This window comes from Bos mutus, chromosome 3 (assembly GCF_027580195.1).
Source record: "Bos mutus isolate GX-2022 chromosome 3, NWIPB_WYAK_1.1, whole genome shotgun sequence".
NCBI classification, from domain to species: Eukaryota; Metazoa; Chordata; class Mammalia; order Artiodactyla; family Bovidae; genus Bos; species Bos mutus.
The window spans coordinates 9,299,241-9,323,047 of NC_091619.1; the positions used below are offsets into that span (position 1 = coordinate 9,299,241).

At 43.2% G+C, this 23,807-nt stretch overlaps 1 protein-coding gene across 2 annotated transcripts in view; it reads right to left on the reverse strand.

Moving 5' to 3' along the window:
• Positions 1-940: 940 nt before the first annotated feature.
• RXRG (retinoid X receptor gamma) overlaps positions 941-23,807 on the reverse strand; it is a 60,119-nt gene continuing 37,252 nt past the window's right edge. For both annotated transcript variants that reach the window (XM_005890189.2, XM_070366695.1), the window contains 8 exons: positions 22,479-22,623; positions 20,025-20,204; positions 11,198-11,358; positions 10,952-11,081; positions 9,560-9,692; positions 8,166-8,257; positions 6,521-6,626; positions 941-1,232 (listed from right to left, as the gene is read on the reverse strand). In XM_005890189.2, the coding sequence (XP_005890251.1) occupies positions 1,085-1,232; positions 6,521-6,626; positions 8,166-8,257; positions 9,560-9,692; positions 10,952-11,081; positions 11,198-11,358; positions 20,025-20,204; positions 22,479-22,623 (1,095 nt within the window). In that variant the 3' untranslated portion in view covers positions 941-1,084. The remainder of the gene's footprint in view (positions 1,233-6,520; positions 6,627-8,165; positions 8,258-9,559; positions 9,693-10,951; positions 11,082-11,197; positions 11,359-20,024; positions 20,205-22,478; positions 22,624-23,807) is intronic.

Here is a 23,807-nt window from a genome sequence, read left to right on the forward strand (position 1 = left end):
AGTGTGTGTGTGCTCAGTTGTTCAGTCGTGTCTGACTCTACGACCCCATGGACCACAGCCCGTCAGGCTCCTCTGTCCATGGGGATTCTCTAGGCAAGAATACTGGAGTGGGTAGCCATGAGCAGGGATTGAATCCAGGTCCCCTGTATTGCAGGTGGATTCTTTACCATCTGAGCCACCAGGGAAGCCCGTTATTATTGCTAGTTAATGACAAAAATTCCATTCTTTTACCATTACCACCTCCCACGGACTCCCACGACCCAAGTATCTTCCCCCATCAAAAGAACATCTTCTCTGACCTAAATAGGAAAAGAATTTGAAGAATATATGTATGTATAACTGAATCACTTTGCTGTATACCTAAAACTAACATAACATTGTTAAAACAACTATGCTCCAATACAAAATATAAGTTGGAAATTAAAAAAGAACATCTTCTCTTGTCCTTATGCTCCATTGCCCCCAATCAGGACAAGGCTATTAGTACTCATTATTCTTAGGAGTGAAAAAGCAAAAATACAAAAAAACCAAGCTGACTCTGAAAGACAATGTTTCTTCCCAATCTCTCCAGAGGCTACCCCAGGGCAAAGCTGGTTGTGCCCAGCTTAGACTTGGGGCATCGAACTGTGAGATTTACGGTCTCAGGACCCCTGCCTCAACCCCTATTCATAACCTCCAATACCGTTCCTCCTGCATCTAAGATAACTTCCCTGCAGCATAATAATTCACCTTATGCTCCAAGCAGTGCCAACATCACATACGTTACTTTATTACGCATTCATTGGCTTTCCAAGGCAAGTGAAAAAATAATTTAAACCAATTATGTACAGAGGCTTGGTTAGTTTTCCCAGTAACTTCCAGAAAGATCCCCATCCCCTTAGATAGCAAAGAAGGGTTACGTTTAATATCTATACAAAACTCCACCTATAAAAGTCGCATGTGTAGAAAGGTTTCTTTATTATAAGCATCACGTCTGGGGAATGGGCAGGGATCAGGGTGGGAGGCGGAGGAGCATGTGCAGGGTGGGGTCCGCACACACCTGCCCGGGCTAGTCCTGTGCAGGGGGGCTGGGGGCTGGTGGGGCTCAGGTGGTCTGCAGTGGGGTCTCCAACATCTCCATGAGGAAGGTGTCAATGGGTGTGTCCCCGATGAGCTTGAAGAAGAAAAGGTGCTCCAGGCACTTCAAGCCGATAGAACGCAGGGCTGGGAGGCGCAGCAGCAGCTTGGCAAACCTGCAGGGAAGCGAGGAGACCTTAAGAACTGGGGGTTAGCTGCTGGCATGAGGCCTCTTGTTTGGTCTTCTTGACCAATCTATGGTTAGAAGAAAGAGCCTGAGAGAGGAATCGAACACAGCCGGAGAATCTCTAATCTGGGGGAGCTTCAGAAACAGGCTTGAGGTCTCATTTAGCTTCTTTAGATGGAGGTTGGATCCTGTGACCTCTTGAGGAACTCTTGACTTCTGTGGTCACATCCCAGAATTGCCCTCAGCGCCCCCATTCATGCCAAGTGAGAGCTAGTCTACTTGCGATGACTCACGGCACCAATCCTACCCACGAGATGTTCCTTACGTTCTTTGTGTTCAGAGGTTCCTGGGAAGATCTGCCCAAACACTTAGAACACAGCACACAGATGTGCTGAATCCACAGGGGTTGTCACCATCGGGGAAGGTGCTCCAGGCATTCAAGCATTAGAGCGCGGGGCTGGGAGGTGCAGCCACAGCTTGGTAAACCATGCATCAGGCACTGCAGTTGGCTCTGGGATCCAGGGTGAGCCCCTGCTCTCAGGACCAACAGTTCTGATCGCCTCACCAGACTATGCATTTCTTCACGACACACTTACCTTAAGCAATGTGACCTCAGTGTGCCTCAGTTACATTTTTGTTACCACTTTATAACCACTTTGTACATCAGCTTCTTAGTCTATTGCTTACCTTTGTTTTATTTTTTGCCTAAGAAATGTGGCTTTCTTTTTTAAATTAAAAAAAATTTTATTAAAATATAGTTGATGTACAATGTTGTGTTAGTTTCAGGTGTGTGCAGCAAAATTACGCAGTTATGCATATGTATATATACATGTATATTCTTTAGCTTATTTTTGTTATAGATTATTACAAGGTATTTAATATAGTTTCCTGTGCTACACAGTAGGTCCTTGTTGGTTATCTATTTTATATGCAGTAGTGCATATCTGTTAGTCCCAAACTCCTAATTTATCCCTCCTCCCCTTTCCCCTTTGACAACCATAAGTTTGTTTTCTACGTCTGTGCGTCTATTTCTCTTCTATAAGTTCATTGGTATCACTTTTTTAGATTCTACATATAAGCAGTATCATACGATATTTGCCATTCTCTGTCTGACTTACTTCACTTAGCATGATAATCTCCAGCCACCGTGGAGAACACCACGGAGGTTCCTTAAAACACTAAGAACAGAGTTACCATATGATCCAGCAATCCCACTCATGGGCATATATCCAGAGAAAACCATAATTCAAAGAGATACATGCACCCCAGTGTTCATAGCAGAACTATATACAATAGCCAAGACAACATAAATGTCCATCAGCGGAGGAATGGATAAAGAAGATGTGGTACCTATTTACAATGGGATATTACTCAGCCACAAAAAGAAGGAAATAATGCCATGTGCATCAGCATGGACGTGCTTACTAATTAGGAAGAGAGGGAGATAGGTAATAGTGGTCTCTGCCCCTTGTGGGCCCACAGTCTGTTAGGGGAGACAATACACACATGTACACCCACACACTTACTCACACATGCCTCCGTCACATGTGCACACACACACCCTCATCATTCTCACAGATGCGTACACACACACTCACTCACACTCTAACCCACCCTTGCACACAGAAGCTTGCACACACACATATTCTCCTCCATTCTCATCTGCATTCACACACTGTACAAACACTCAGGCACACAGACATGTGTAGACACACTCACACTTTTCTATAATTAAAGACCTTTAGTTGCAGGGCTCAACAAAGGGAGAGAGACTAGTGTGTGAAGAATTAGCCTCATTCCGACACGTCCCTCAATCAAGCCACATTTCCAACCTGCTTCTGTGGCCCTTCTTCATCTCTCAAAGTCCTTGTAGCCAATGAAGCTTACTTGTAATGTTATTTATGATAATGACCAGAAATTAAATAACTTTACTCACAACTTTCAATAAAAATTACAGGAACCAAAATCATGTTAGCCACTACAGCTTTAAATCAGCAACTTCTGGTTGGGCTGGGTCTTCCCTGGCAGTCACAACATTATTTCATGAGAAATTTTCAAATTGGAATTTTGATACTCCTTGAAAATGCATATAGGTCTATATTTGTGCCAAAAGAAGTTTTAAAGAAATGTGGCAATATAAGAAAAATAAAGTAGCACCATCTTAAGAGGTAAGAATTCCCTTTCTATATGGAAAAATTAAAGGTCTATATCAAGGCCAGCACACACCTTCAAAATGTTTGATTAGGAAGCTTCTGAGTGCATCTGAATGGTATCGCCAGGGTGTGAAGAGGCCATCAGATAAAGAACAAGGAGGCTGAGCCCCTGGTTGTGGCTCCGAATGGAAGTTTTATGGAATTAAGCAAAGGAAAAGGCTTTACACTTCTTTATAAAGTGTAAAATTAGACTGATTATTTCTGAAAATGTATTTTTTTTTTACTCTAAAAAGGCCAAAGTTTCACAATATGTAAAATACTAAGCATTTTAGATGCAAACTATTATACACAGAATGGATAAGCAACCTACTGATTAGCACAGGTAACTATATTCAATATCTTCTGATAAACCATAATGAAAAAGAATATATATATACAAACGTGTATAACTAAAATCACTGTGCTGTACGCAGAATTAACACAGCATTATCAATAAAATACATTTTTTAAAATGCTAACCATGCTGGAACACGGCTGTCTCTGCCTTCTGCCCCAGGTTTAGAAGCTGAGATCAAGCCTGGAGAAATAAGCACGCTCACTAATAGAGCCACCGGGTGGCAGTCGCATTTCTCTCTGACAAGTTTGGCAGCAAGGCCTTTGAGGGTCCCTGCTGTGCGAGAAAGAGAATGTTCCTGCAAGCTCTGCCCTTTCCTGAGTTTTGGTCTCTGCTTTCTGGCTAGAGCAAGCAGAACTCGGCCCTGCAAGGTGTACTTCTGAAAAGTCTCCACGGAGGGGCAGCCCTCCACCACCGAGAAAATGGCCGTGACAGGCCCTGCGTGCCAGGAACACCGTCTGCCATTTCACAAACCAGAGGTAAGCAGCCTTTGACACACTTCCTACCTGACTGAGCCAAGTAACATCCTGATGGACCTACTCGGTCTCAGGGCGGTCACTGTCTGTCCAGGCTGCACTGGACATACCAGAGGTACCCTCTGCACCCACTTCCTGAGCCCCCAGGCCCTGCTTCAGGCCAGGCAACAAGTGTTCTCACTCGTGCCTGGAGGCAACTCAAGCCCCTGGCAGTCCCTTTCCTGGGAAAACAGGCAAGTTCCAAAGTTTTCAAAGTGACATTCATCAGAAACAACAATATGTCAACCACAGGGTAAAGACTAGACACATTAGGGTCCATCTATCCTCTGAAATATTATAAATTCATTGAAAGCCAGAATTTTGTGCTAAGGGAAGAAAATAGTACACTGAACCAAACGATTTCAGATCTGTAACTATACATTTCTAAGTATACATATATGCATAAACAAAGCTACTAAAACTATACCTCTCAAATTTACAATCAATATTATCCACTTAATTTTTTAAATACATTCATTGTTAATAGAGTTAATGTATTTTTTAGATACATTCATTTTTAATAATAAAAATAAATACATTTAAAAATACATTTTAGATACATTCCTTATTCAAAAAAGCATGCTTGGCTTTTATAATAAGACAAAAAAAAAGAGTTTTGTTTTTTAAAGAGGAAAAGGATGAGTATGAGCTGTCCTAGTTCTAATGCCTGGCTCACAACATGTGCACACACAGAAAACCATGTGTGATGCTGCCTCACAGCTGGGAGACCCCGTGAGTGGCACCAGCATTCTGGTGAGTTTTCAGTCAGCTCCTAAGGGCCGGAGGCTGAGCTGATGTTGGCAGCCAGGCCCTGCTTGCTGGGTAGAGTTTTTTCAATCTTACCCACTTCAGGTATAGAAGAGACTGCCAGGCACCCACCAAAATCCACTCTCCCCTTCTTCCTTGGCATCCAGCTGCGTACATTCTCCAGATGAGCCATGTGACCGAGTGTTAGCCAATGGAAGTGAGTGAAGGGAGATGGGCCCTTTCCAGGTCAAGGCGTTGCTCATAGAGTCTCATCCCTGTGCCCCTCCTCCTCTGCCCCTCAACCATCAGCATACAAACACAACGTGACCAGGGGACCATGGAGCCCCAAAAAGGAGGAAACCTGGGTTCCCGAGTGATGGCGTGGAAAACAGTCAGTGCTCTAGACTGATTATCCAGCCAGGACTGATTTGTGAGGAGGAAACACATTTGTGTTCAACTACAGACATTGGGAAACCTGTTGTCACAATGTACTCTCCCTAACACACGAGGCCTGCACATTTATTGTGCCAACAGGCTGGATCCCACTCACTCAGATGCATTCATTTCCTTTGACAAAAAAGCAGAGCTCAGCCTCTTCTAGAAAACTGATAGGGGCTTATGATCCAGGACAAATGGGCTAATGGAAATTAGATTTCATAGGGGAATAAAAGTCATCAGTGGGAACTGGGAACACATATAATTATTCCTAAAAACAAACTAATGCCTTTAAAGGAGTTTATTTAGGTTTCGTTTTCAGTTTTCTGTGAGATTTGTGGATCTTTTTCTCTCTTTTTAACTAGAGTTAGCAGAGTAAGGAAACTTTTATTCAGTTGTACTTGGGGGGAAATGTTTGGGAAAGGTATTCAACGACTCAGGAATACTGGCAGATGGTCTGAGATCTTCTGACCCATGTTCTCCTTTTCAGACAAGAAGTTCAGGCCCAGCACCTTGCCAGAGCCTACAGATGGCACCCTCAGGGCCAGCGGTCACCCCTCTTGGCTGCCAAAGCCTGTACCTTCTACTGCAGTAGGGCTCCCATTGGGGCGAAGTGGAAAGCCGTGTAGTCACTTTGGAAAACACAGGCTCTTTGAAATCAAACACGCTTGTGTTCACATCTCACTACACCAGGCCCCAGCTCTGTGATCCCGGGCAAGTTCCTCATGCTTTCTGAGCCTTGAGACCTCTTTAGAAGTTAGAGATAAGGACTTCCACAATTATTCACTCATTTGCACGTTCACTCAACATTTAGAGATGAGTATTACTTGCCAAGAATGGTGATGGGCTCCAGAGTGCTAGAGTGATGCCACAGTGGTGAATGGTGGATACACAGGAGAGACAAGACCTCCAGTTTCATGAAGCTAATGTTTGAGTAGCTTTGCGCTGGTTGTGAAAAAATCTAGACAGAGCCTGCTGACCATCACCATCCATCAACAGCTATGTTGTTAACATTCTTTCAGGACTCCCTCACCTGCCTGGTTGTTCTGGATACTTTTGCTTGGTGTAGGCCTCAAGGGTGGCATAGACCTTCTCTCGTAGAGTCTCTACCTCAGACGGGTTGGAGAGACCCTTGGCATCTGAAAAAGACAGCTGGTTAAACCTCTGGTTACACACCTCTGTGGAACACCCTGTTACAGAGGCTGTCCCCATTCATATAGGCCACCTCCAGTAGAGTTACTAGAGACACAGTGGATGAGGGGCACTGTGAAATACACAGAGCTGGTGCTTTGTGTCTACCAATCTACCCAATAAACTCCTGAAGCAAAGGTACCCACCGCTGACTCCAAGGAGGAGAGTTTCCTTCTATCTGGGCCATTGTACATATACAACCTTTACACATTTATTGACTAAGTGCGGGCTGAATGAAAAGACAGGGAACAAAAACCAGACATACCTATGTCCTGCTTCAACTAACTGATCACCTAATTCAAGAGATGAAGTGCATCTAACTGATCACCTAATTCAAGAGATGAAGTGCATGCATCAGTTACTATGTAATTCTGAATACTCATCTTTCCTGACCCGTGGCAGCCTCTGGTGAAAGCTGAGTCTTGCTCCTCCTTGCAATGCTTGTCCTCCTTGAGCCCCCAGGACATCATTCTCCGGTTCTTCCCTGTCTCACCCACTGCTCCCTCGCAGGCACCTTTGCTGTTTCTTCCTTTCCTCCACAAATTCTAAATGCGGCCGTGCCCCAGGACTCAGTCCTCAGCCCTCTGCTCTGCCTCTGCTTACTCCCTGGATGAGTTCACGCCAGCCTCAGAGCTTTCCATGCTAGGTATAGGCTGACAGCTCTCAAATGTACATCTCTGGTCCTGCCTCTCCTCTGAACTCCAGAATCACGTGAATAATTGCTTCCTGGTCAGCCACTCTTGGACATCTACATCCATCTCAGAGTTTCACGTCCAAAGACCTGCTTCCTAGCCACCCACCCTTAGAACTTCCATTTCAGTCAATGAAAATTATTTTCCAGTTGTTCAGGAAACAAAAATATTTAATGCCTCTTTTCCATATCCTATGTACAATCCATCAGCAAAATCCCATAAGTTCTGCCAAAAAATATATGCAGAAACTAACTACTATTTTTTTTTTTTTTCATGGAAGTAGTTAACTTGAGGCAGTGACCCAGGGAAGAGGAGGGAGGGACTAAAAAAAGAAAAAGCAGGGAAAGAAGAAAAGCCAACACAAGAGTACATGATCGGACTGATCATGGCCATGGGCAGCTGGGACTCATTCTCACAGGGACCCTCTAAGGAGGTATGTGGAATGTACTGCAGAATTGTCCACCTAGGGAAGGAAGATGGAAGCACCTATTTACTCACTAGTTTCTGTCACCCCTGGAGAACCTGACCACATTTTACCACTTCCTTTACTATCCTAGGCCTCTGTGATCTCCCACCTTCCCCGCTGACCCCCAACATGTACACTTCATGCCCGTTTGAGACACTTTTCAAGATGGCTCAAGGAGCAGAGGCCATGCAGAGGTGACTCGGTCCTCCCCACTGACAGGTCTCCTGGCCCTGCCTTCTCCCCTCTCTGTCTCAGCTGAGCTAGAGGGCCAAAGAACATCAGCACACTGGGGGCTGACCAGGGAGGAGGGCTAAGCAAGACGCTGTCACCTGGGTTAAACAGCACGATGGCTCGCAGGCACCCCAGCTCTGACTTATCCATCTGCATGTCCTTCATTTTGGAGACCAGCTCAGTCAGAACTCTGTTCACAGGAAACAATGACAGGTAATGAGAAAATCATGAGCACCAGACCAAAGGCTGATAAAATGAATGCAATCAATATTTATTATGTACCCACACCCCCCCCACATTTTCCAGTCAATGTGCCAGGTACTAGGGGCACAGAGATGAATCAGACACAGTCCCTGATCTCAAGGAGCTCACAGTTTAATCAAAGCAACAGACACAGAAACAGCACAGAGCAGCAACACCAAGCCAGTGACTGACATAATCAAAGTCCCAGGAGGAAGCAGGGAACTCAGAGAGGGGGCTGGAAAAGCAGCCTAGAGGTTTTGGAAATTGGTAGAAATGCAACAGGCAAAGCAGGGCGAGGGCACTGCTTTTCTGGTGTTCACTGACACAGTAGAAATCTCCAGGCACCATCAAGAGGACTAAGTCCACTGAAGACCACGTGTGGAACTATTGTGGGAAAAGGCAGGGAAGGAGTAGAGACGTCTTAGATCGACATGCATATGGTCCTGGAAGACCATTTAGGGGTTGGAAAGGGACCACAGGTCCCCAGCACTGGGTAGAGACTATCTTCAAGCTCACCCTTCCCTTTCCTAGTGCATCTCCATCCTGTCACCCCAAGTCATTCATCTCTACCCATTTCTCATTTCCTTAAGTCACCTGGCTTAATTTCCCTGAGGGCACAGAATCCCAGACTGAGGCCATTGCTCCCTCAGCAGGCTTGCCCCAGAGAGATGCAGAGTCCAGCAAAAACCCTAGCTCATCTTTCCTGGACTCCTAAAGTCAGATTCTAAGCCTTCATTCCTGTCCCAGCCCTCTAAGATAAGCAGTTCAAACTCCCCACCCCTAATCATTCAGTCATGTCCAACTCCAGAGACGGTAGCCCGCCAGGCTCCTGTGTCCATGGGATTCTCCAGGCAAGACTACTGGAGTGGGTTGCCATTTCCTTCTCCAGGGGATCTTCCTGAGCCAGGAATAGAACTCAGATCTCCTGCATTGCAGGCAGATTCTTTACCGACTGAGCTATAAAGGAAGTCCAGTCTTACTAGGTAATGTTAGTAACACCGTCTCTTCCTTGGAAACCCACGGGTTTTCATCTGCCAGTAACTCTGTTGGCCTCTGACCAGCTCTGTCTCCTCGAATCAACATTTCTTTTAATCACTTTCTCATTCCCCAGGTTTATGCTTTCATGTGCTTAATGGTCTCTGCTTCCAACCATATATGTACAGCTGCTTGAGCTATCCATTCTAAACACACAGATGCACACATACACACACACACACACACACACATGCTGGAAGCAGAAGAGAAACACCTGTCAAAGATGGAGCCAACCCCAGCGCTGTGGGCACTGCTTCGGTGGACGTGTAATCCCGTGGCCAGAAGGATGCCATCCTGCACAGAAACCGAGCGATGGGAAAAGGAGGCGATCAGCAGCTCATTCCACCCTGCAAGGATAAGGAGGTGGCCTTGAGGGAAACCTGACCGCACTCTCGCTTCATGGATAGTCACCCAAGGCATGTATTATTATCCTTTGGAATAAAAGTAGAATCAGAAATCCAGTTCCAGACAATACTGCTAATTAGTGAAGAAACAAACGATAAGACTGGGGTGTCCTGACTTGGGGCTATGCCCATCCCCCAGTTTCCCCCATGCTGCCTAGAATGGTAGCTTGAGAACAAGGACTCTTTATCCCCCAGTCCATCAACAGATATGGATTGAACACTTAATGGGTTATAGTCACTATGTTAGCTGCCGTGGTGGATAAAGCAAGCATACCTTGCAGTCTCTGCCCCCAGGACCTGACAACCCAGTTTTATTTCTTTGGCGTTGTCTAGTATCACCCAGCATGGCATGAAGCTTTCCATCGACACTCAGGGAACACTCATTATTTGATAGGAATGAAATGAGTGCGCTGGCTTCCAAGGCTCAGCCAATCTTCATGAAATTTCTCTGTTGGCTCCGTGACAAAGAGGAGCTTTGGCATATGTCAACTGCAGTGTCCCAGAAATGGGAGGTGAGAGAGATTACAGCACATAGAATATTAAAATAGGAAGGGACCCTGGAATCCATCTAGTACCAGTCTGAGAAAAAATCTTTGGCTTCCCTCAGTTCATCTGTGAAATGGGAATATCTCTATTTTCCAATTTCATAATAATAATGAGGCAGAGCTTCAGACTGTCTTCAGTAAAAACTATTTAACTCTCTTCGAAAATTAAATGCAATTTATAAAGGCTATGTACAATTTGCATGGAAAAATAGTTCTTTCCTGGTTACTATAAGGATTCTAGGAAGCAGTTTAAGAAACCCAATAGACAGAAAAGTCTCTGCTTCTTACTAACTTTCCTCTTTTTGAATTTTTATGTGTGTGTTTAAAAGTTATTTTTCTCTGATAATAAAATGCATGTAGAAACTAATACGAATTTCACTGTGTAAAAAATGTTTTAATATCAAAAAAGAAAAAGTCTTATTCCTCCATTAACAAACTGTTTTGTTTGGGAATGAAAAGTTTGGGAGAGGGCCATCTAAATTTAAGAGATTGTAAGTAATATAAAAAAGAACAATCTCACATAGTATTATCCTGTCTCAACAAGATGCACCAGCTTGGATGGGTTCAACTCCACCAGGTCACTTGTTTTAGGACCCCAGGGGCAAAATGGCAACCCAGTGCTTGTCCCAAGAAGAAAGGATCTTTGGTATCACTTACCTGCCCGGAGCAGAATGACTTGGTCCTCCAAGGTGAGGTCAGAAAAGTGGGGAATACGCTTGGCCCATTCAACGAGAGTAAAAAGCTGCTTATCAGCAGCGTGGCATATATTGGTGACAGGGTCATTAGTCTAAAAAAGGAACAAAGTAATCTGAAGGGACAGATTCGAAGACTCAAACACGTCCCTTGCCCATGTCTAGCCCCATCTAAGATATGGCAGCTGGATGGAGATCTAAGACCACCTACCGAATTCTCCGTGTTCATGTCACCATAGGATTCTGTCTTTGGTTCAACAGCAAGTTCAGCTTCCAGAATCCTCTCCACGGGCATATCTTCATGGCCACTGTTGGCACACTCTGCCTCACTTTCAGCCCGCTCCCGGCTTCTCTGCCTTTCTTCCTGCACAGCTGGCAGGGACAAGGAAGTGCAGGTGTTACCATGTGCCCAGGACAACAGTGGGAAATTTAGTTACCTCCCTAAGCCTCCGTTTCCTCATCTATAAAATGGGCACCATTATGGCAGTGAATCAGGACATTGTCCTTTTAACAGATGAAACCAAGAAAGCAGAGCGTTTGCTTATGCCTGTGCAGAAGTGTGGATTTTTCAGTCCATGTTTTCCAGTTCATAATGGTGACCTCTCTAAGAAGTATGCACTTTAAGCTTTAATTACCTCCAATTCTGCCCTTTCTTTAAATGAACCACCATCTCCTTGCATGCTGTATGCCATGTCCTTTCTCCACCGGCTACCTCTAATAAACTATGAGCACGCAATAGTTAAGTAACAAGCACATTACTCTAAAAACTCCCTCTGTCAGATCCTATGCATCATCCTTGGCATTCACGTCCCATTAGGTCTGCCCCTAGTGCACCAGCCTGAACACAACATCACCTGATCTGACTTGTCAGGGAAGATCTTTAGGGAGCCACGCGGGCATTTAGTAAGCAGGAGGCTGGAGGAATGTCACCTAGATGACATTTCAGAATCAGTAGATGATTTAGGGGGTGAGGAAGGGTACACAGGCAGAGGGGGAGGCTGGAATTTTCTCAGATTGCCAAAACTTAGGGTTTTCATCTAGAACCTTCTGGGTCTGTGCATGAGAATGTCAGCCAGACCCCTTCCCCAATTCTGTCCTCTTCATTGGGAGGACAGTCTCTGTGAGGTTAGTTTCAATTCTCCCAAAAGCTTTAGTTTTCATCTTATTCCTAGTAGCAATAAACAGAATTCAATATTAGCACACATCTTTTTAAATCCCAAGAATCAAGAAAAGTATACTCTAAACAGTGGCTAAGCGGGACCTCAGTGATAACTACTGCATCAGAGACTTCTATGTCTCATCCCCTCTCCTTCCCTCCCCATCATGCACTTTCCCAGGCACCTCCTACTCTCTGAGGGCAGAGGGAGCTGCAGAGACTGCAGAATGAACTGGGACTGGATGCTGGACATTCAGTTTGTCACGCAAGGGATATTATCGATCTGTCAAAGTAGGTCAGAAAAGGGTCTGCCTCACAGACACAGCTGATACATCACAGTCTCAAATAGAGACGCACCAAGAAGCCTCAAGATGAGAATACTACTCAGGGGTTGAGAGGGAATGAGGGTAGGAAGGAAGGAGTAAAGGAAGAAAAGAGATTAAAGCAAGGGATTAAAAAAAGAAGAAACAGGAGAGAAAGAGAACAAAGATGAGAAAATAGCAGAAGAGCAAAAAATCATGTACTTGGAGTCAAATCTTTTTCAGAATGGGCCTGACCATTTCCTAGCTAGTAGCATCAGACATGCTACTCAGCCTACAAAGCCTCAGCCTCGCTATATGTAAGGTGGGGCTTGTAGTACTTAACCTAGATTGTTTTCTGTAGATTAAATGAAGTAATTTAAAAGTTAAAAAAGTAGCGTTTTTCCTCCCCTTGGTCTCTTTTTACACTCTTGGACTCTGCTCTGGTCCTCTCTCCATCCCCTCTTTAGACCTCCTCCTCTCTCTCCTTGTTTCTCTTTTCCCCTCATCCTTTCTTTCTGTCCATTCTGTGAGCCCTCATTCACTGACAACATACAGAAACTCTCATATGTGTTATTATATTCAGTTGGATTTGCTGGTTAAAGTTGAATGCTTCTTGTATTAATTTTTTAAGATAGGTTAATGGGCTTCTATTTGTCTTAATTTGAAAAGATGGGAAAGCAATATAAGTTCCTTTTGTGGTCCTCAATTGATTTCTTCTATAGATTTGTAACACTCAAGGAAAATAACTTTCAAGCTTCACAGAAAATAACCTTGGCTTCAGGGAATTAGATCCTAATCCCAATTCTGTCATTAATTGAGTGATCCTTTTCTAGTCACTTCTTTTTGTGTGTGTGCCATGAATCTTCCTGTCTTCAGTAGGAGTCCAGTATCTCTGGTTGGAGGAAATTCTCTGTGGACAGACATTTTGAGCTACTGCTACTCCATACATCAGGCTACATTTAGAGGACAGAGGGATCTAAAACAGGATTATTCTTTAGTCCAACATATATCTATTGGGATGTACTAAAATAGCCAAAATTTATCAAGCTCTTTCTCTGTGTTAGAATTGTGCTCAACATTTTTCATAGATTATATGTCATTTAACCCTCTGAAGAGCTATCAACCACAGAGAAGTTAGGTGACCTGCCTAAGGTCACAGAGCTAGAAAATGATGAAGTCAGCATTGTAGGTAGACCGAGGCTGGCTGGCTGAGCCTACCTCTAACCCCTCTTTACTACCTCCAAGGCTGTAGGCTGGTTGGATTAATAAATCCACAGGGATATCAAATGCTGCCTAAATTGCCTCAAAATAATCCATTATCTTACTACCCAAACCACATTATATGACCCAAAATTGTGGAAACAGACTGCCCCAGAACTCTGAGGATTGTTTGGTGGCCTGGATGCCAGAGGGTCTTAATCCTATAGCAGCTCTGACATTAGCTTGCTATGTAAGCTTAGGCAAGACTCTAGACTCTCAGAACTTCTTCTTCTTTCAGAAAATAAATGTGTTACATCAGACAACAGCAAATGTCCATTTCAGCTTCACCCCAATATGTACCCTGATCCCAGACAGGTGAGTTCTGAGCCCACCCCAGTTTTATCTCTTTCTATCTGTCCAACTCTCTAGTAATATAAATTCCATAGTATCACTCAGTTATCTGCTCCAGAATTTCATTATTCTTGTCCACAAGAAGGCGTATGAACTGAGCCCTAAATTTTGCAAATAAAGACCAGAAATTATAGTGGCAAAGGGAAAGCTGTCCAGTCACTTTTTTAAAGTGACATTTCATATAGTGAGATAAGGAATTGATTCATTTCCTCACCTTCTCTTTGTCAGGGTAAATAGTATGAATTTCCCGAACAGCCCTTTTCCACTCCTAATTGTTAATGATTCAGCTTTTCATCACTCTTGTTTCACCACATTATTTTTTTTTAATTTTATTTTATTTTTAAACTTTACATAATTGTATTAGTTTTGCCAAATATCAAAATGAATCCACCACAGGTATACATGTGTTCCCCATCCTGAACCCTCCTCCCTCCTCCCTCCCCATACCATCCCTCTGGGTCATCCCAGTGCTCTAGCCCCAAGCATCCAGTATCGTGCATCGAACCTGGACTGGCATCTCGTTTCATACATGATATTTCACATGTTTCAATGCCATTCTCCCAAATCTTCCCACCCTCTCCCTCTCCCACAGAGTCCATAAGACTGTTCTATACATTAGTGTCTCTTTTGCTGTCTATTACATAGGGTTATTGTTACCATCTTTCTAAATTCCATATATATGCGTTAGTATACTGTATTGGTGTTTTTCCTTCTGGCTTACTTCACTCTGTATAATAGGCTCCAGTTTCATCCACCTCATTAGAACTGATTCAAATGTATTCTTTTTAATGGCTGAGTAATACTCCATTGTGTATATGTACCACTGCTTTCTTATCCATTCATCTGCTGATGGACATCTAGGTTGCTTCCATGTCCTGGCTATTATAAACAGTGCTGCGATGAACATTGGGGTATACGTGTCTCTTTCCCTTCTGGTTGCCTCCCTTACATAGAAAACCCTAAAGACTCCACCAGAAAATTACTAGAACTAATCAATGACTATAGTAAAGTTGCAGGATATAAAATCAACACACAGAAATCCCTTGCATTCCTATACACTAACTATGAGAAAACAGAAAGAGAAATTAAGGAAACAATTCCACTCACCATTGCAACGGAAAGAATAAAATACTTAGGAATATATCTACCTAAAGAAACTAAAGACCCACATTATTTTTTTTTTAATTCAGGAACCAAAACTGGACCCAGCTTTCTAATAATGAATCAGAATACTAGGTTTAAAAGAATCTAGAGCCTATTATACGGAGTAAGTCAGAAAGAAAAGGACAAATACCATATATTAACACACATATATGGAATCTAGAAAGATGGTACCAACGATCCTATATGCAGGGCAGCAAAGGAGACACAGACATAAAGAACAGACTTTTGGACTCAGTAGGGGAAGAGCATGGAATGTGTTGAGAGAATAGCATTGAAACCATGCGAAAAACAGATGATCAGTGCAAGTTTGATGCATGAAACAGGGCATCCAAAGTCAGTGCTCTGGGATAACATAGAGGGGTAGGGTGGAGGCGGTGGGGGGGAGGTGGGAGGAGGGTTCAGGATCAGGAGGACACGTGTATACATATGGCCAATTCATGCTGATGTATGGCAAAAACCATCAAAATATTGGAAAGTAATTATCCTCCAATTAAAATAAATAATTTTTGTAGAAAAATGACAGCCCAGGCTGTTATAATCTACACGTCCTTGTTTGACTTACTTTTTTTAAAAAAATGAATCACATTTCCCATCGTTTTCTCCGTGAACCACTCTGACCCTAATTGAGCCGGAAATATTTAGGTTGAGTTTTGAGAGACAGAATTAGACTGTGAAGCAATAGAATCGAATATAGGTGATTCTCAGTCAGTAGCAATCACACTCTACGCTTATGCGAGACACACCTTGGGGTCATTAATTTAACGTTTTGACTATCACAGTGGTGGGAGCTACAAAAAGTGAGTATCAATTCTATGCTGGTGAAGAGAAGACCGTCTCTACCATCTGATTTTTCACATCACATGTTCCAGTCTAGAAAACTGTTGACCCCTCTACAGCAAATATGACACAAACATAAAGTAGACACCCAGTTAATACATGATGAATGAATGAATGAGCAAATGAATCATATAGAAGCATCTGAATTACTAAAACATCTGACTCCAATATTTAGTTTAAACCACTCATTGATTCTCTCAACAAATATTACCTAAATATCTACTATGTGCTAGTCACTGGTGATACAGCAGTGGGGGGTAGGGAGGCAGGAAAAATACCCCTGCCTTTTTGGAGACAGGTAGTAGACAAAATTTAAATATGTGTTCGGTTCAGTTCAGTTCAGTCGTGTCCAACTCTTTGCGACCCCATGAATCGCAGCACACCAGGCCTCCCTGTCCATCAAAAACTCCCGGAGTTCACTCAGACTCACATCCATCAAGTCAGTGATGCCATCCAGCCATCTCATCGTCTGTCGTCCCCTTCTCCTTCTGCCCCCAATCCCTCCCAGCATCAGAGTCTTTTCCAATGAATCAACTCTTTGCATGAGGTGGCCAAAGTACTGGAGTTTCAGCTTTAGCATCATTCCTTCCAAAGAAATCCCAGGGCTGATCTCCTTTAGAATGGACTGGTTGGATCTCCTTGCAGTCCAAGGGACTCCCAAGAGTCTTCTCCAACACCACAGTGCAAAAGCATCAATTCTTTGGTGCTCGGCTTTCTTCACAGTCCAACTCTCACATCCATACATGACCACAGGAAAAACCATAGCCTTGACTAGACGGACCTTTGTTGGCAAAGTAATGTCTCTGCTTTTGAATATGCTATCTAGGTTGGTCATAACTTTTCTTCCAAGGAGTAAGCATCTTTTAATTTCATGGCTGCAGTCACCATCTGCAGTGATTTTCGAGCCCCAAAAAATAAAGTCTGACACTGTTTTCACTGTTTCCGCATCTATTTCCCATAAAGTGATGGGACCAGATGCCATGATCTTCGTTTTCTAAATGTTGAGCTTTAAGCCAACTTTTTCACTCTCCACTTTCACTTTCATCAAGAGGCTTTTTAGTTCCTTTTCATTTTCTGCCATAAGGGTGGTGTCATCTGCATATCTGAGGTTATTGATATTTCTCCCGGCAATCTTGATTCTAGCTTGTGCTTCTTCCAGTCCAGCGTTTCTCATGATGTACTCTGCATATAAGTTAAATAAGCAGGGTGACAATATACAGCCTTGACATAATCCTTTTCCTATTTGGAAACAGTCTGTTGTTCCATGTCCATTTCTAACTGTTGCTTCCTGACCTGCATATAGGTTTCTCAAGAGGCAGGTCAGGTGGTCTGGTATTCCCATCCCTTTCAGAATTTTCCACAGTTTATTGTGATCCACACAGTCAAAGGCTTTGGCATAGTCAATAAAGCAGAAATAGATGTTTTTTCTGGAACTCTCTTGCTTTTTCCATGATCCAGCGGATGTTGGCAATTTGATCTCTGGTTCCTCTGCCTTTTCTAAAACTAGCTTGAACATCTGGAAGTTCACAGTTCACGTATTGCTGAAGCCTGGCTTGGAGAATTTTGAGCATTATTTTACTAGTGTGTGAGATGAGTGCAATTGTGCTGTAGTTTGAGCATTCTTTGGCATTACCTTTCTTTGGGATTGGAATGAAAACGGACATTTTCCAGTCCTGTGGCCACTGCTGAATTTTCCAAATTTGCTGGCATATTGAGTGCAGCACTTTCACAGCATCATCTTTCAGGATTTGAACTAGCTCAACTGGAATTCCATCACCTCCACTAGCTTTGTTCATAGTGATGCTTTCTAAGGCCCACTTGACTTCATATTCCAGGATGTCTGGCTCTAGGTGAGTGATCACACCATTGTGATTATCTTGGTTGTGAAGATCTTTTTTGTACAGTTCTTCTGTGTATTCCTGTCAGATAGTAATAAATGCTGTAGGAAATAAACTGGGAAGTATTAGGGGTGGTTGATGTGATTTGAGTCATTGTAGTCAGGCAAAACTTTAAGAAGTTGACAAGTAAAGATATGAAGGAGAAGTGAGCCAAAAAGACACCTGGGAGAGGGCAGTCTGAGCAGACAGAATAGTAAGTGTAAAGCCCTGAGGCTGGAGCAGAAAGACAGGGGGTAGCCAGACCATGTACAGACTTGACGTCATAACCAGGATTCTGCCTTTTTCTAAGTAAGAAGTGAAGGCACTAGAGCGTTTTGGCGAAAGAAAGGCTTCACCTGATCCACTTGTTCAAAGACTCGCTCTGGTTGCTTTGATAAGGAGAGACTGAAGGAAGATGAAGATGGAAGCAGGCAAACTTCTTAGGAGGCTATTTGTATTATTACAAAACAAACAAACAAACAAAAAAAAACAGTGGCTTGGCAATAACAGTAAAAATGGTGAGACACGGAAAGGTTCTTAACATATTTTGAGAAAGAGACAAGATTTCCTCACCCATTGAATGTGGTGCATGAAAAAAAAAAAGAGGTGTTCAATGGCTTTTGATCTGAGTAGCTGAAAAATGGCTATTTCCTAAAATGGGGAGAACCATATGATGAACAGGCTGAGAGGGCAGGTGTGGATCTGTCAATTTGAGATTCTTGACAGATATCAGAGTGAGATTCCCTCCTTCGTTCCATAGTGCCTTCTTGCCCTGGTAGGAGAAGAGATGTGAGATGAGCTCTGACCTGGAAGTAAGAAGTTCCAGTCTCTGTTTATCACCTGTCCTTGGGACCTTGGGAAACTCACTCCATCAATCCAAGTCTATTTCCTCAGCTACAGAATGGTTAGGTAAAGAAGCTGCCTTCAGTGCAGCAGACCCAGGTCCAATCCCTGTGTTGGGAAGATCCCCTGGAGAAGGGAATGGCTACCCACACCAGTATTCTTGCCTGGAGAATTTCATGGACAGAAGAGCCTGGTGGGCTACAGTCCATAGGGTCACAAAGAGTTGGATACAAGTCAGTGACTAACACTTTCACTTTCAGAATGGTTAGGGTTATTAAGTTATTCTTAAGGGCCACCTCCATCCCAAACATTGTAAGAGTGCCATTTTTTCCTTGCTGGTAGGATTCTTTCCTATAAGGGATCCAAACCCTTTTTTCACTGGATCTTTTAGCCAGCCTCCCCCCTCCCCATAGAAGAGAAGTTTTTTAAGAATAGAGAGTCACTTGGGAGAGACAAAAACATGCCTTGTTTCCATTTCTGAGAGGCTCTTGACTCTTGAATCTATTAAGATTTACCATTTACACCCTGTACCTCTTGAGTTCACTAGCTAATTAACTTGTTGATTTGATTTATTTGTGTTACTTAATGGAAAGACTTTTTGATCTTGTAAATAAACAGAAAGCATGTTCAGATTTTTTTCCCTACGACAACCCAGCTAACCTACCCTGTAAATTTGAAACATTTTAAAAGTACACAATGACGATCTCTCTGAATGAGAAGGCTGTCTGATTATTGGTAATGCCAATAATCCCCAAAGACTTTGGAATACACCAATCTCAGAGGATTTATAGCAGACCAAGGTTATAAAAGCCCAGAGAGATTAATCAAACCAGCAGGCTTCCCCAGGGTGAGGATTAGAGGGGACAGTCAGCTCTGCCCAGAAGGTCAGTCTGATGCTCCATGGTGGGCCAGCACCCTGAGACCTCAGCTCTAACACTGCCTGGATATTGGAAGAGGAAGAGAGTGGGTCCCATTTGGACCATCTTCTGAGGTCCAGGACAGGTGAGAATGGTGAAGGAAGATGTTCCTGCTCGCTTTGCTTAAGGATACACACTTACCAGGGCAGGAGGCATTCAATTGCAGCACTTGTGAAATCATGGCACCCAAAGTCATTCCCTCCTCTGCCTCAAACTTGTTCACATAGTCCAGCCTAGCAGGACTCTTTCCGATGTCCTGCACTTGCTTCCATTATGTATGTGCAAACTGCTCTCTCCCCTGAGTGGAGAGCAGGGTAGCAGGAAGCCTTACCTTCCCTCTTCATGCCCATGACCAGGCACTTCTGATAGCGGCAGTACTGACAGCGGTTGCGCTGGCGCTTGTCAATGAGGCAGTCTTTGTTATCCCGACAAGTGTAGATGAGGTCTTTCCTTATGGTTCTCTTGAAAAACCCTTTGCAGCCTTCACAACTGTACACACCGTAGTGCTTTCCTGGCCAAAGAGAAGGACATTCCATAAGTAGTTCTTGTGTTTGTCTGGATCTTTCATTCAAAAGAATCTCTTGGCTCTCTCCAGAAAAACTAGCACATCACCTTGGCGATGGGAACAAAAGCAAAGAAGAACTAGTGGAGAATGCAAGCTTGATGACAGGAACCAAACCAAGCCCAGAGTAAATATGCCCTTTCTTGTGTCTACCCTCTAGAAGCAATTCTCTGGAATCACTAATTCCAGAGAATGTTATTTTAAAAGTCCTAACCTAAGACTTCGCTTCCATTTATTTAACAGGGAAATTCTTATTTTTAGTTAAGCAAAATGTTCTGCGTTCATTCAAGACATTAGTGTACATAAAAAAAATTAAAATATCTTGGATTGTTGTTTATTATCTAGCAGGGAAACAACCTCAGTTTCACTCGTATTTCTCCATAACTGAAGTCCAAGGACTTAAGAATCTCACTTCGAACTATTATCCTTTATCATAAACTATGTACAAGAAACTAACATAAATTTTTCAAATATTATTGCCTATCAGAGGAATAAACTGTTATACGATCTTTACGGCATAACATGACGTGTAGTCTTGAGATGTGATGTAAAGATCTGATGGAAGGTGGTTTTACTTGATCCAGGATAATCTGTTACCTCTTTCATTGCCCTTATTACCTGTTCCACACATCCAGTTTTCCGTGACCCCAGCCAAGGATGGCTAATTTGTGTCAGGAGAGCCACCTCACACAGGACCACACAGGCATCAAGAATCAGTCACCACTGACTTCCTGGATGGTCCGGTGGCCTACGACTCTACTCCGAAAGCAAGGGGCTCGGGTTCAATATCTGGTCAGGAAGCTAGATCGCACACGCTGCAACTAAAAAAGATACTGCATACCACAACTAAAAGGATCCCACGTGCCCAATTAAGGCCCCGCACAACCAAAGAAATAAATATTTTTAAAAAGGAGTCTTTCTAGGTAGACGTCTTCCCAATACTACACACCAGGCAGCTGTGCTCAATTGGTTGAAATTGTGAGACTTGAACAATATAATGAGACAATTATGCAAAATAAATTTATGTCTGATTCTTGAGTGTGACATGAGATGCAGTTTAGCTATAGAGCTGATATGACTTTCTAATCTGGTGAGCTGAAGTCCCTGAGAGCTAACCAATGTTAATATCTGGATCCCAGGAGCTTATATTTCAGAGGAAGCCACTTTAAGGTGCAATGGTGGCTGGAGACAGCCTGCTTGATGAAGCATACTGAACTCACAGAATAGCAAATAGTGCTCTCAGCTCTGAAGTATTTGTCATTAAGAAACATGGGACCAACTTAACATCTCCATGGTTCTCCCATATATGAATGAACTGCCCAACTTCAATTAAACCATAGCAGAAAAAAACTCTCTATCAGGGTGTGGCTGGAATTCTGTTGCTATGGCAATGGCCAAATTTGCACAATTTGGGAACAACTGTTTGAGAACAAGCAAACACTCGCCATGTAGCTAAGTTCCAGCCACTGGGAACTTTCAGTGGAGTGACATTTTGCAGTGACTTTAGTGGCAATAAAAAGCAGAGAAAATATTGTCAGCCATCATAGAAATCTTCCTCATCTTCTCTTTCATCAAATCAGAGATTCAATTACCATCAAAATTGTTGAGATGGGGAATAAAGGGGCAAGAATTTTGGAGAGGTAGGGAAAGAAGTCATGAAAGAAATAATTTGGGCAAAAGTGGAAGAAAATAAAGAGAATGAAATCAGGGAAAACAATAATTCCCACCCAGGGAAACATGTTAAAAGCCTAGCAGGTTGTAGAAGGAAATTTGCTAAAATATCAAAGGATTTCTCTTTGTTGGGAACATTATAGATAACTTTTTTAGTTTTCACTGATAACTTTCTAGTTCTCCCATATTTCGTACATTAAGATATTATTTTTAGAATTATAAAAATAATTTTTTTAAATTAGAGAGACTCTAGATTGAAATACTTGCTCATCACAACCATTTCTTTATCCCAGATACACATGCAACACAGTAACTCCAAAGAAGCTTCCTGAAATGTTTCCTATAAATCTAACAGCCTAAAGTGAAATCATGCTTTAAATTCATCAGGACTGTGGTGACAGAAGTTTACAGTCTGGGCCCCAGCTTGGATCATCCTAAAGGACTCTTTTTCTTATTGGGTACAAAGGAGCCCAGTGGGAAGTAGAACAGGTGTCTTCTCTGGGATCCCCATTGCATGGGGCACTGGGGAGGGGTGTCTGCCTCTGTACATACCTGAGGATCTGTCCCCACAGATGGCACAGATGTGCTTAACCAGAGATCCCGGGCTGGTGGATGGGTAGTTCATGTTTCCAATGCCAGGAAGCCCTGGTAAGGGCTTGATGTCCTCTGAAATGCTGACACTGTTGACCACATTTAGCTTCATAAAAAAAAAATAATAAAGATACAATAAAACACAGAACCAGAGTAAACCCTAAACCCCAAGGCAGAAACTAACAAGGCCTTCCTTGAAGAAAAAAAGTAGGTTCTATTTCAAGAAGTAGTTTCCAAGTACAGTGTCTAAAATTGCCTATGAAGGATGTGAATTTAAGGGAGAAAAAGAATAACATAGAGGAACTAAGTCATTTCTAAATGCCAAAACCTAAACTGAAAATCACAACACATCTACATCAGAGCTCTCAACTTTAACTCATTTTACTCATGTATTATTTGAGCTAGAAATCCGCACTGAACAGCACACTTAGGACAAGTCTGTGTATTTCTAAATTTTTTATTAACTACCTCTTGCCTATTCAGCAGTGCTCCAAGAGGAGATATGGCCCTCGGGCAAAAGACTGAGACTCTGAGAGAACCAAGCAAAATATGCAAATCCATTTGTTTAGTGAATCAACAGACATTCACAAGCACTCATTATGTCAGGCACCAAGCCAGGCTCTGCAGTCCAAAGGTAAACAAAACGCACACTTAAGATGTTTGCAGTAAAATGAAAGAGGAGATAATGTGTGGTGGCCATCTCAGTGAACCTACTTAAGACACTAAGCCAAATGCCCAAATCATTGAAGTAGCACTAAAAATTAGCTTTAAAGCCCCTGATCATACTTTTGAACTTATCTATAAGGAAAAAAATAACCTCCATGGAAATATAAAATCTTTAGCACCAAAGACCAGCACTTCCCAGTACCTGTCATTAACCCAGCGGTAGTGCGGTAGGAGAAAGATGGGCCTCCAGGCTGGAGAGCTGGTGTTTGTCAAGGGGGGTAGAAATCAAGCATTGTTCTCACCCAGGCTCCAAGGACAAAGTTATGGCAACAGCTGAACTCTGCTACAGTAGAGAGGTAAGGTGCTCACTCTCGAGATCAAGGAAGACTTCCTTGTCTGCACATGTGCAGGAAGGCTCCTTGGGGTCAAAAAGGGAGGGGCTCCATGGGCCCCATGCCATAAAAAATGTGAACATGCACCCAACAGCCCTCTGCAATGGGATCCATCGTAGCAAAAACTTGCGAACACGTCTTAGGCGGGGGGAGGAGCGCGGGGGGGGGGGGGGGGGGGAGGAGCGAGGGGGGCGGGGCGGGGGGGTGAGCGAGGAGGGGGGGGGGTGAGCGC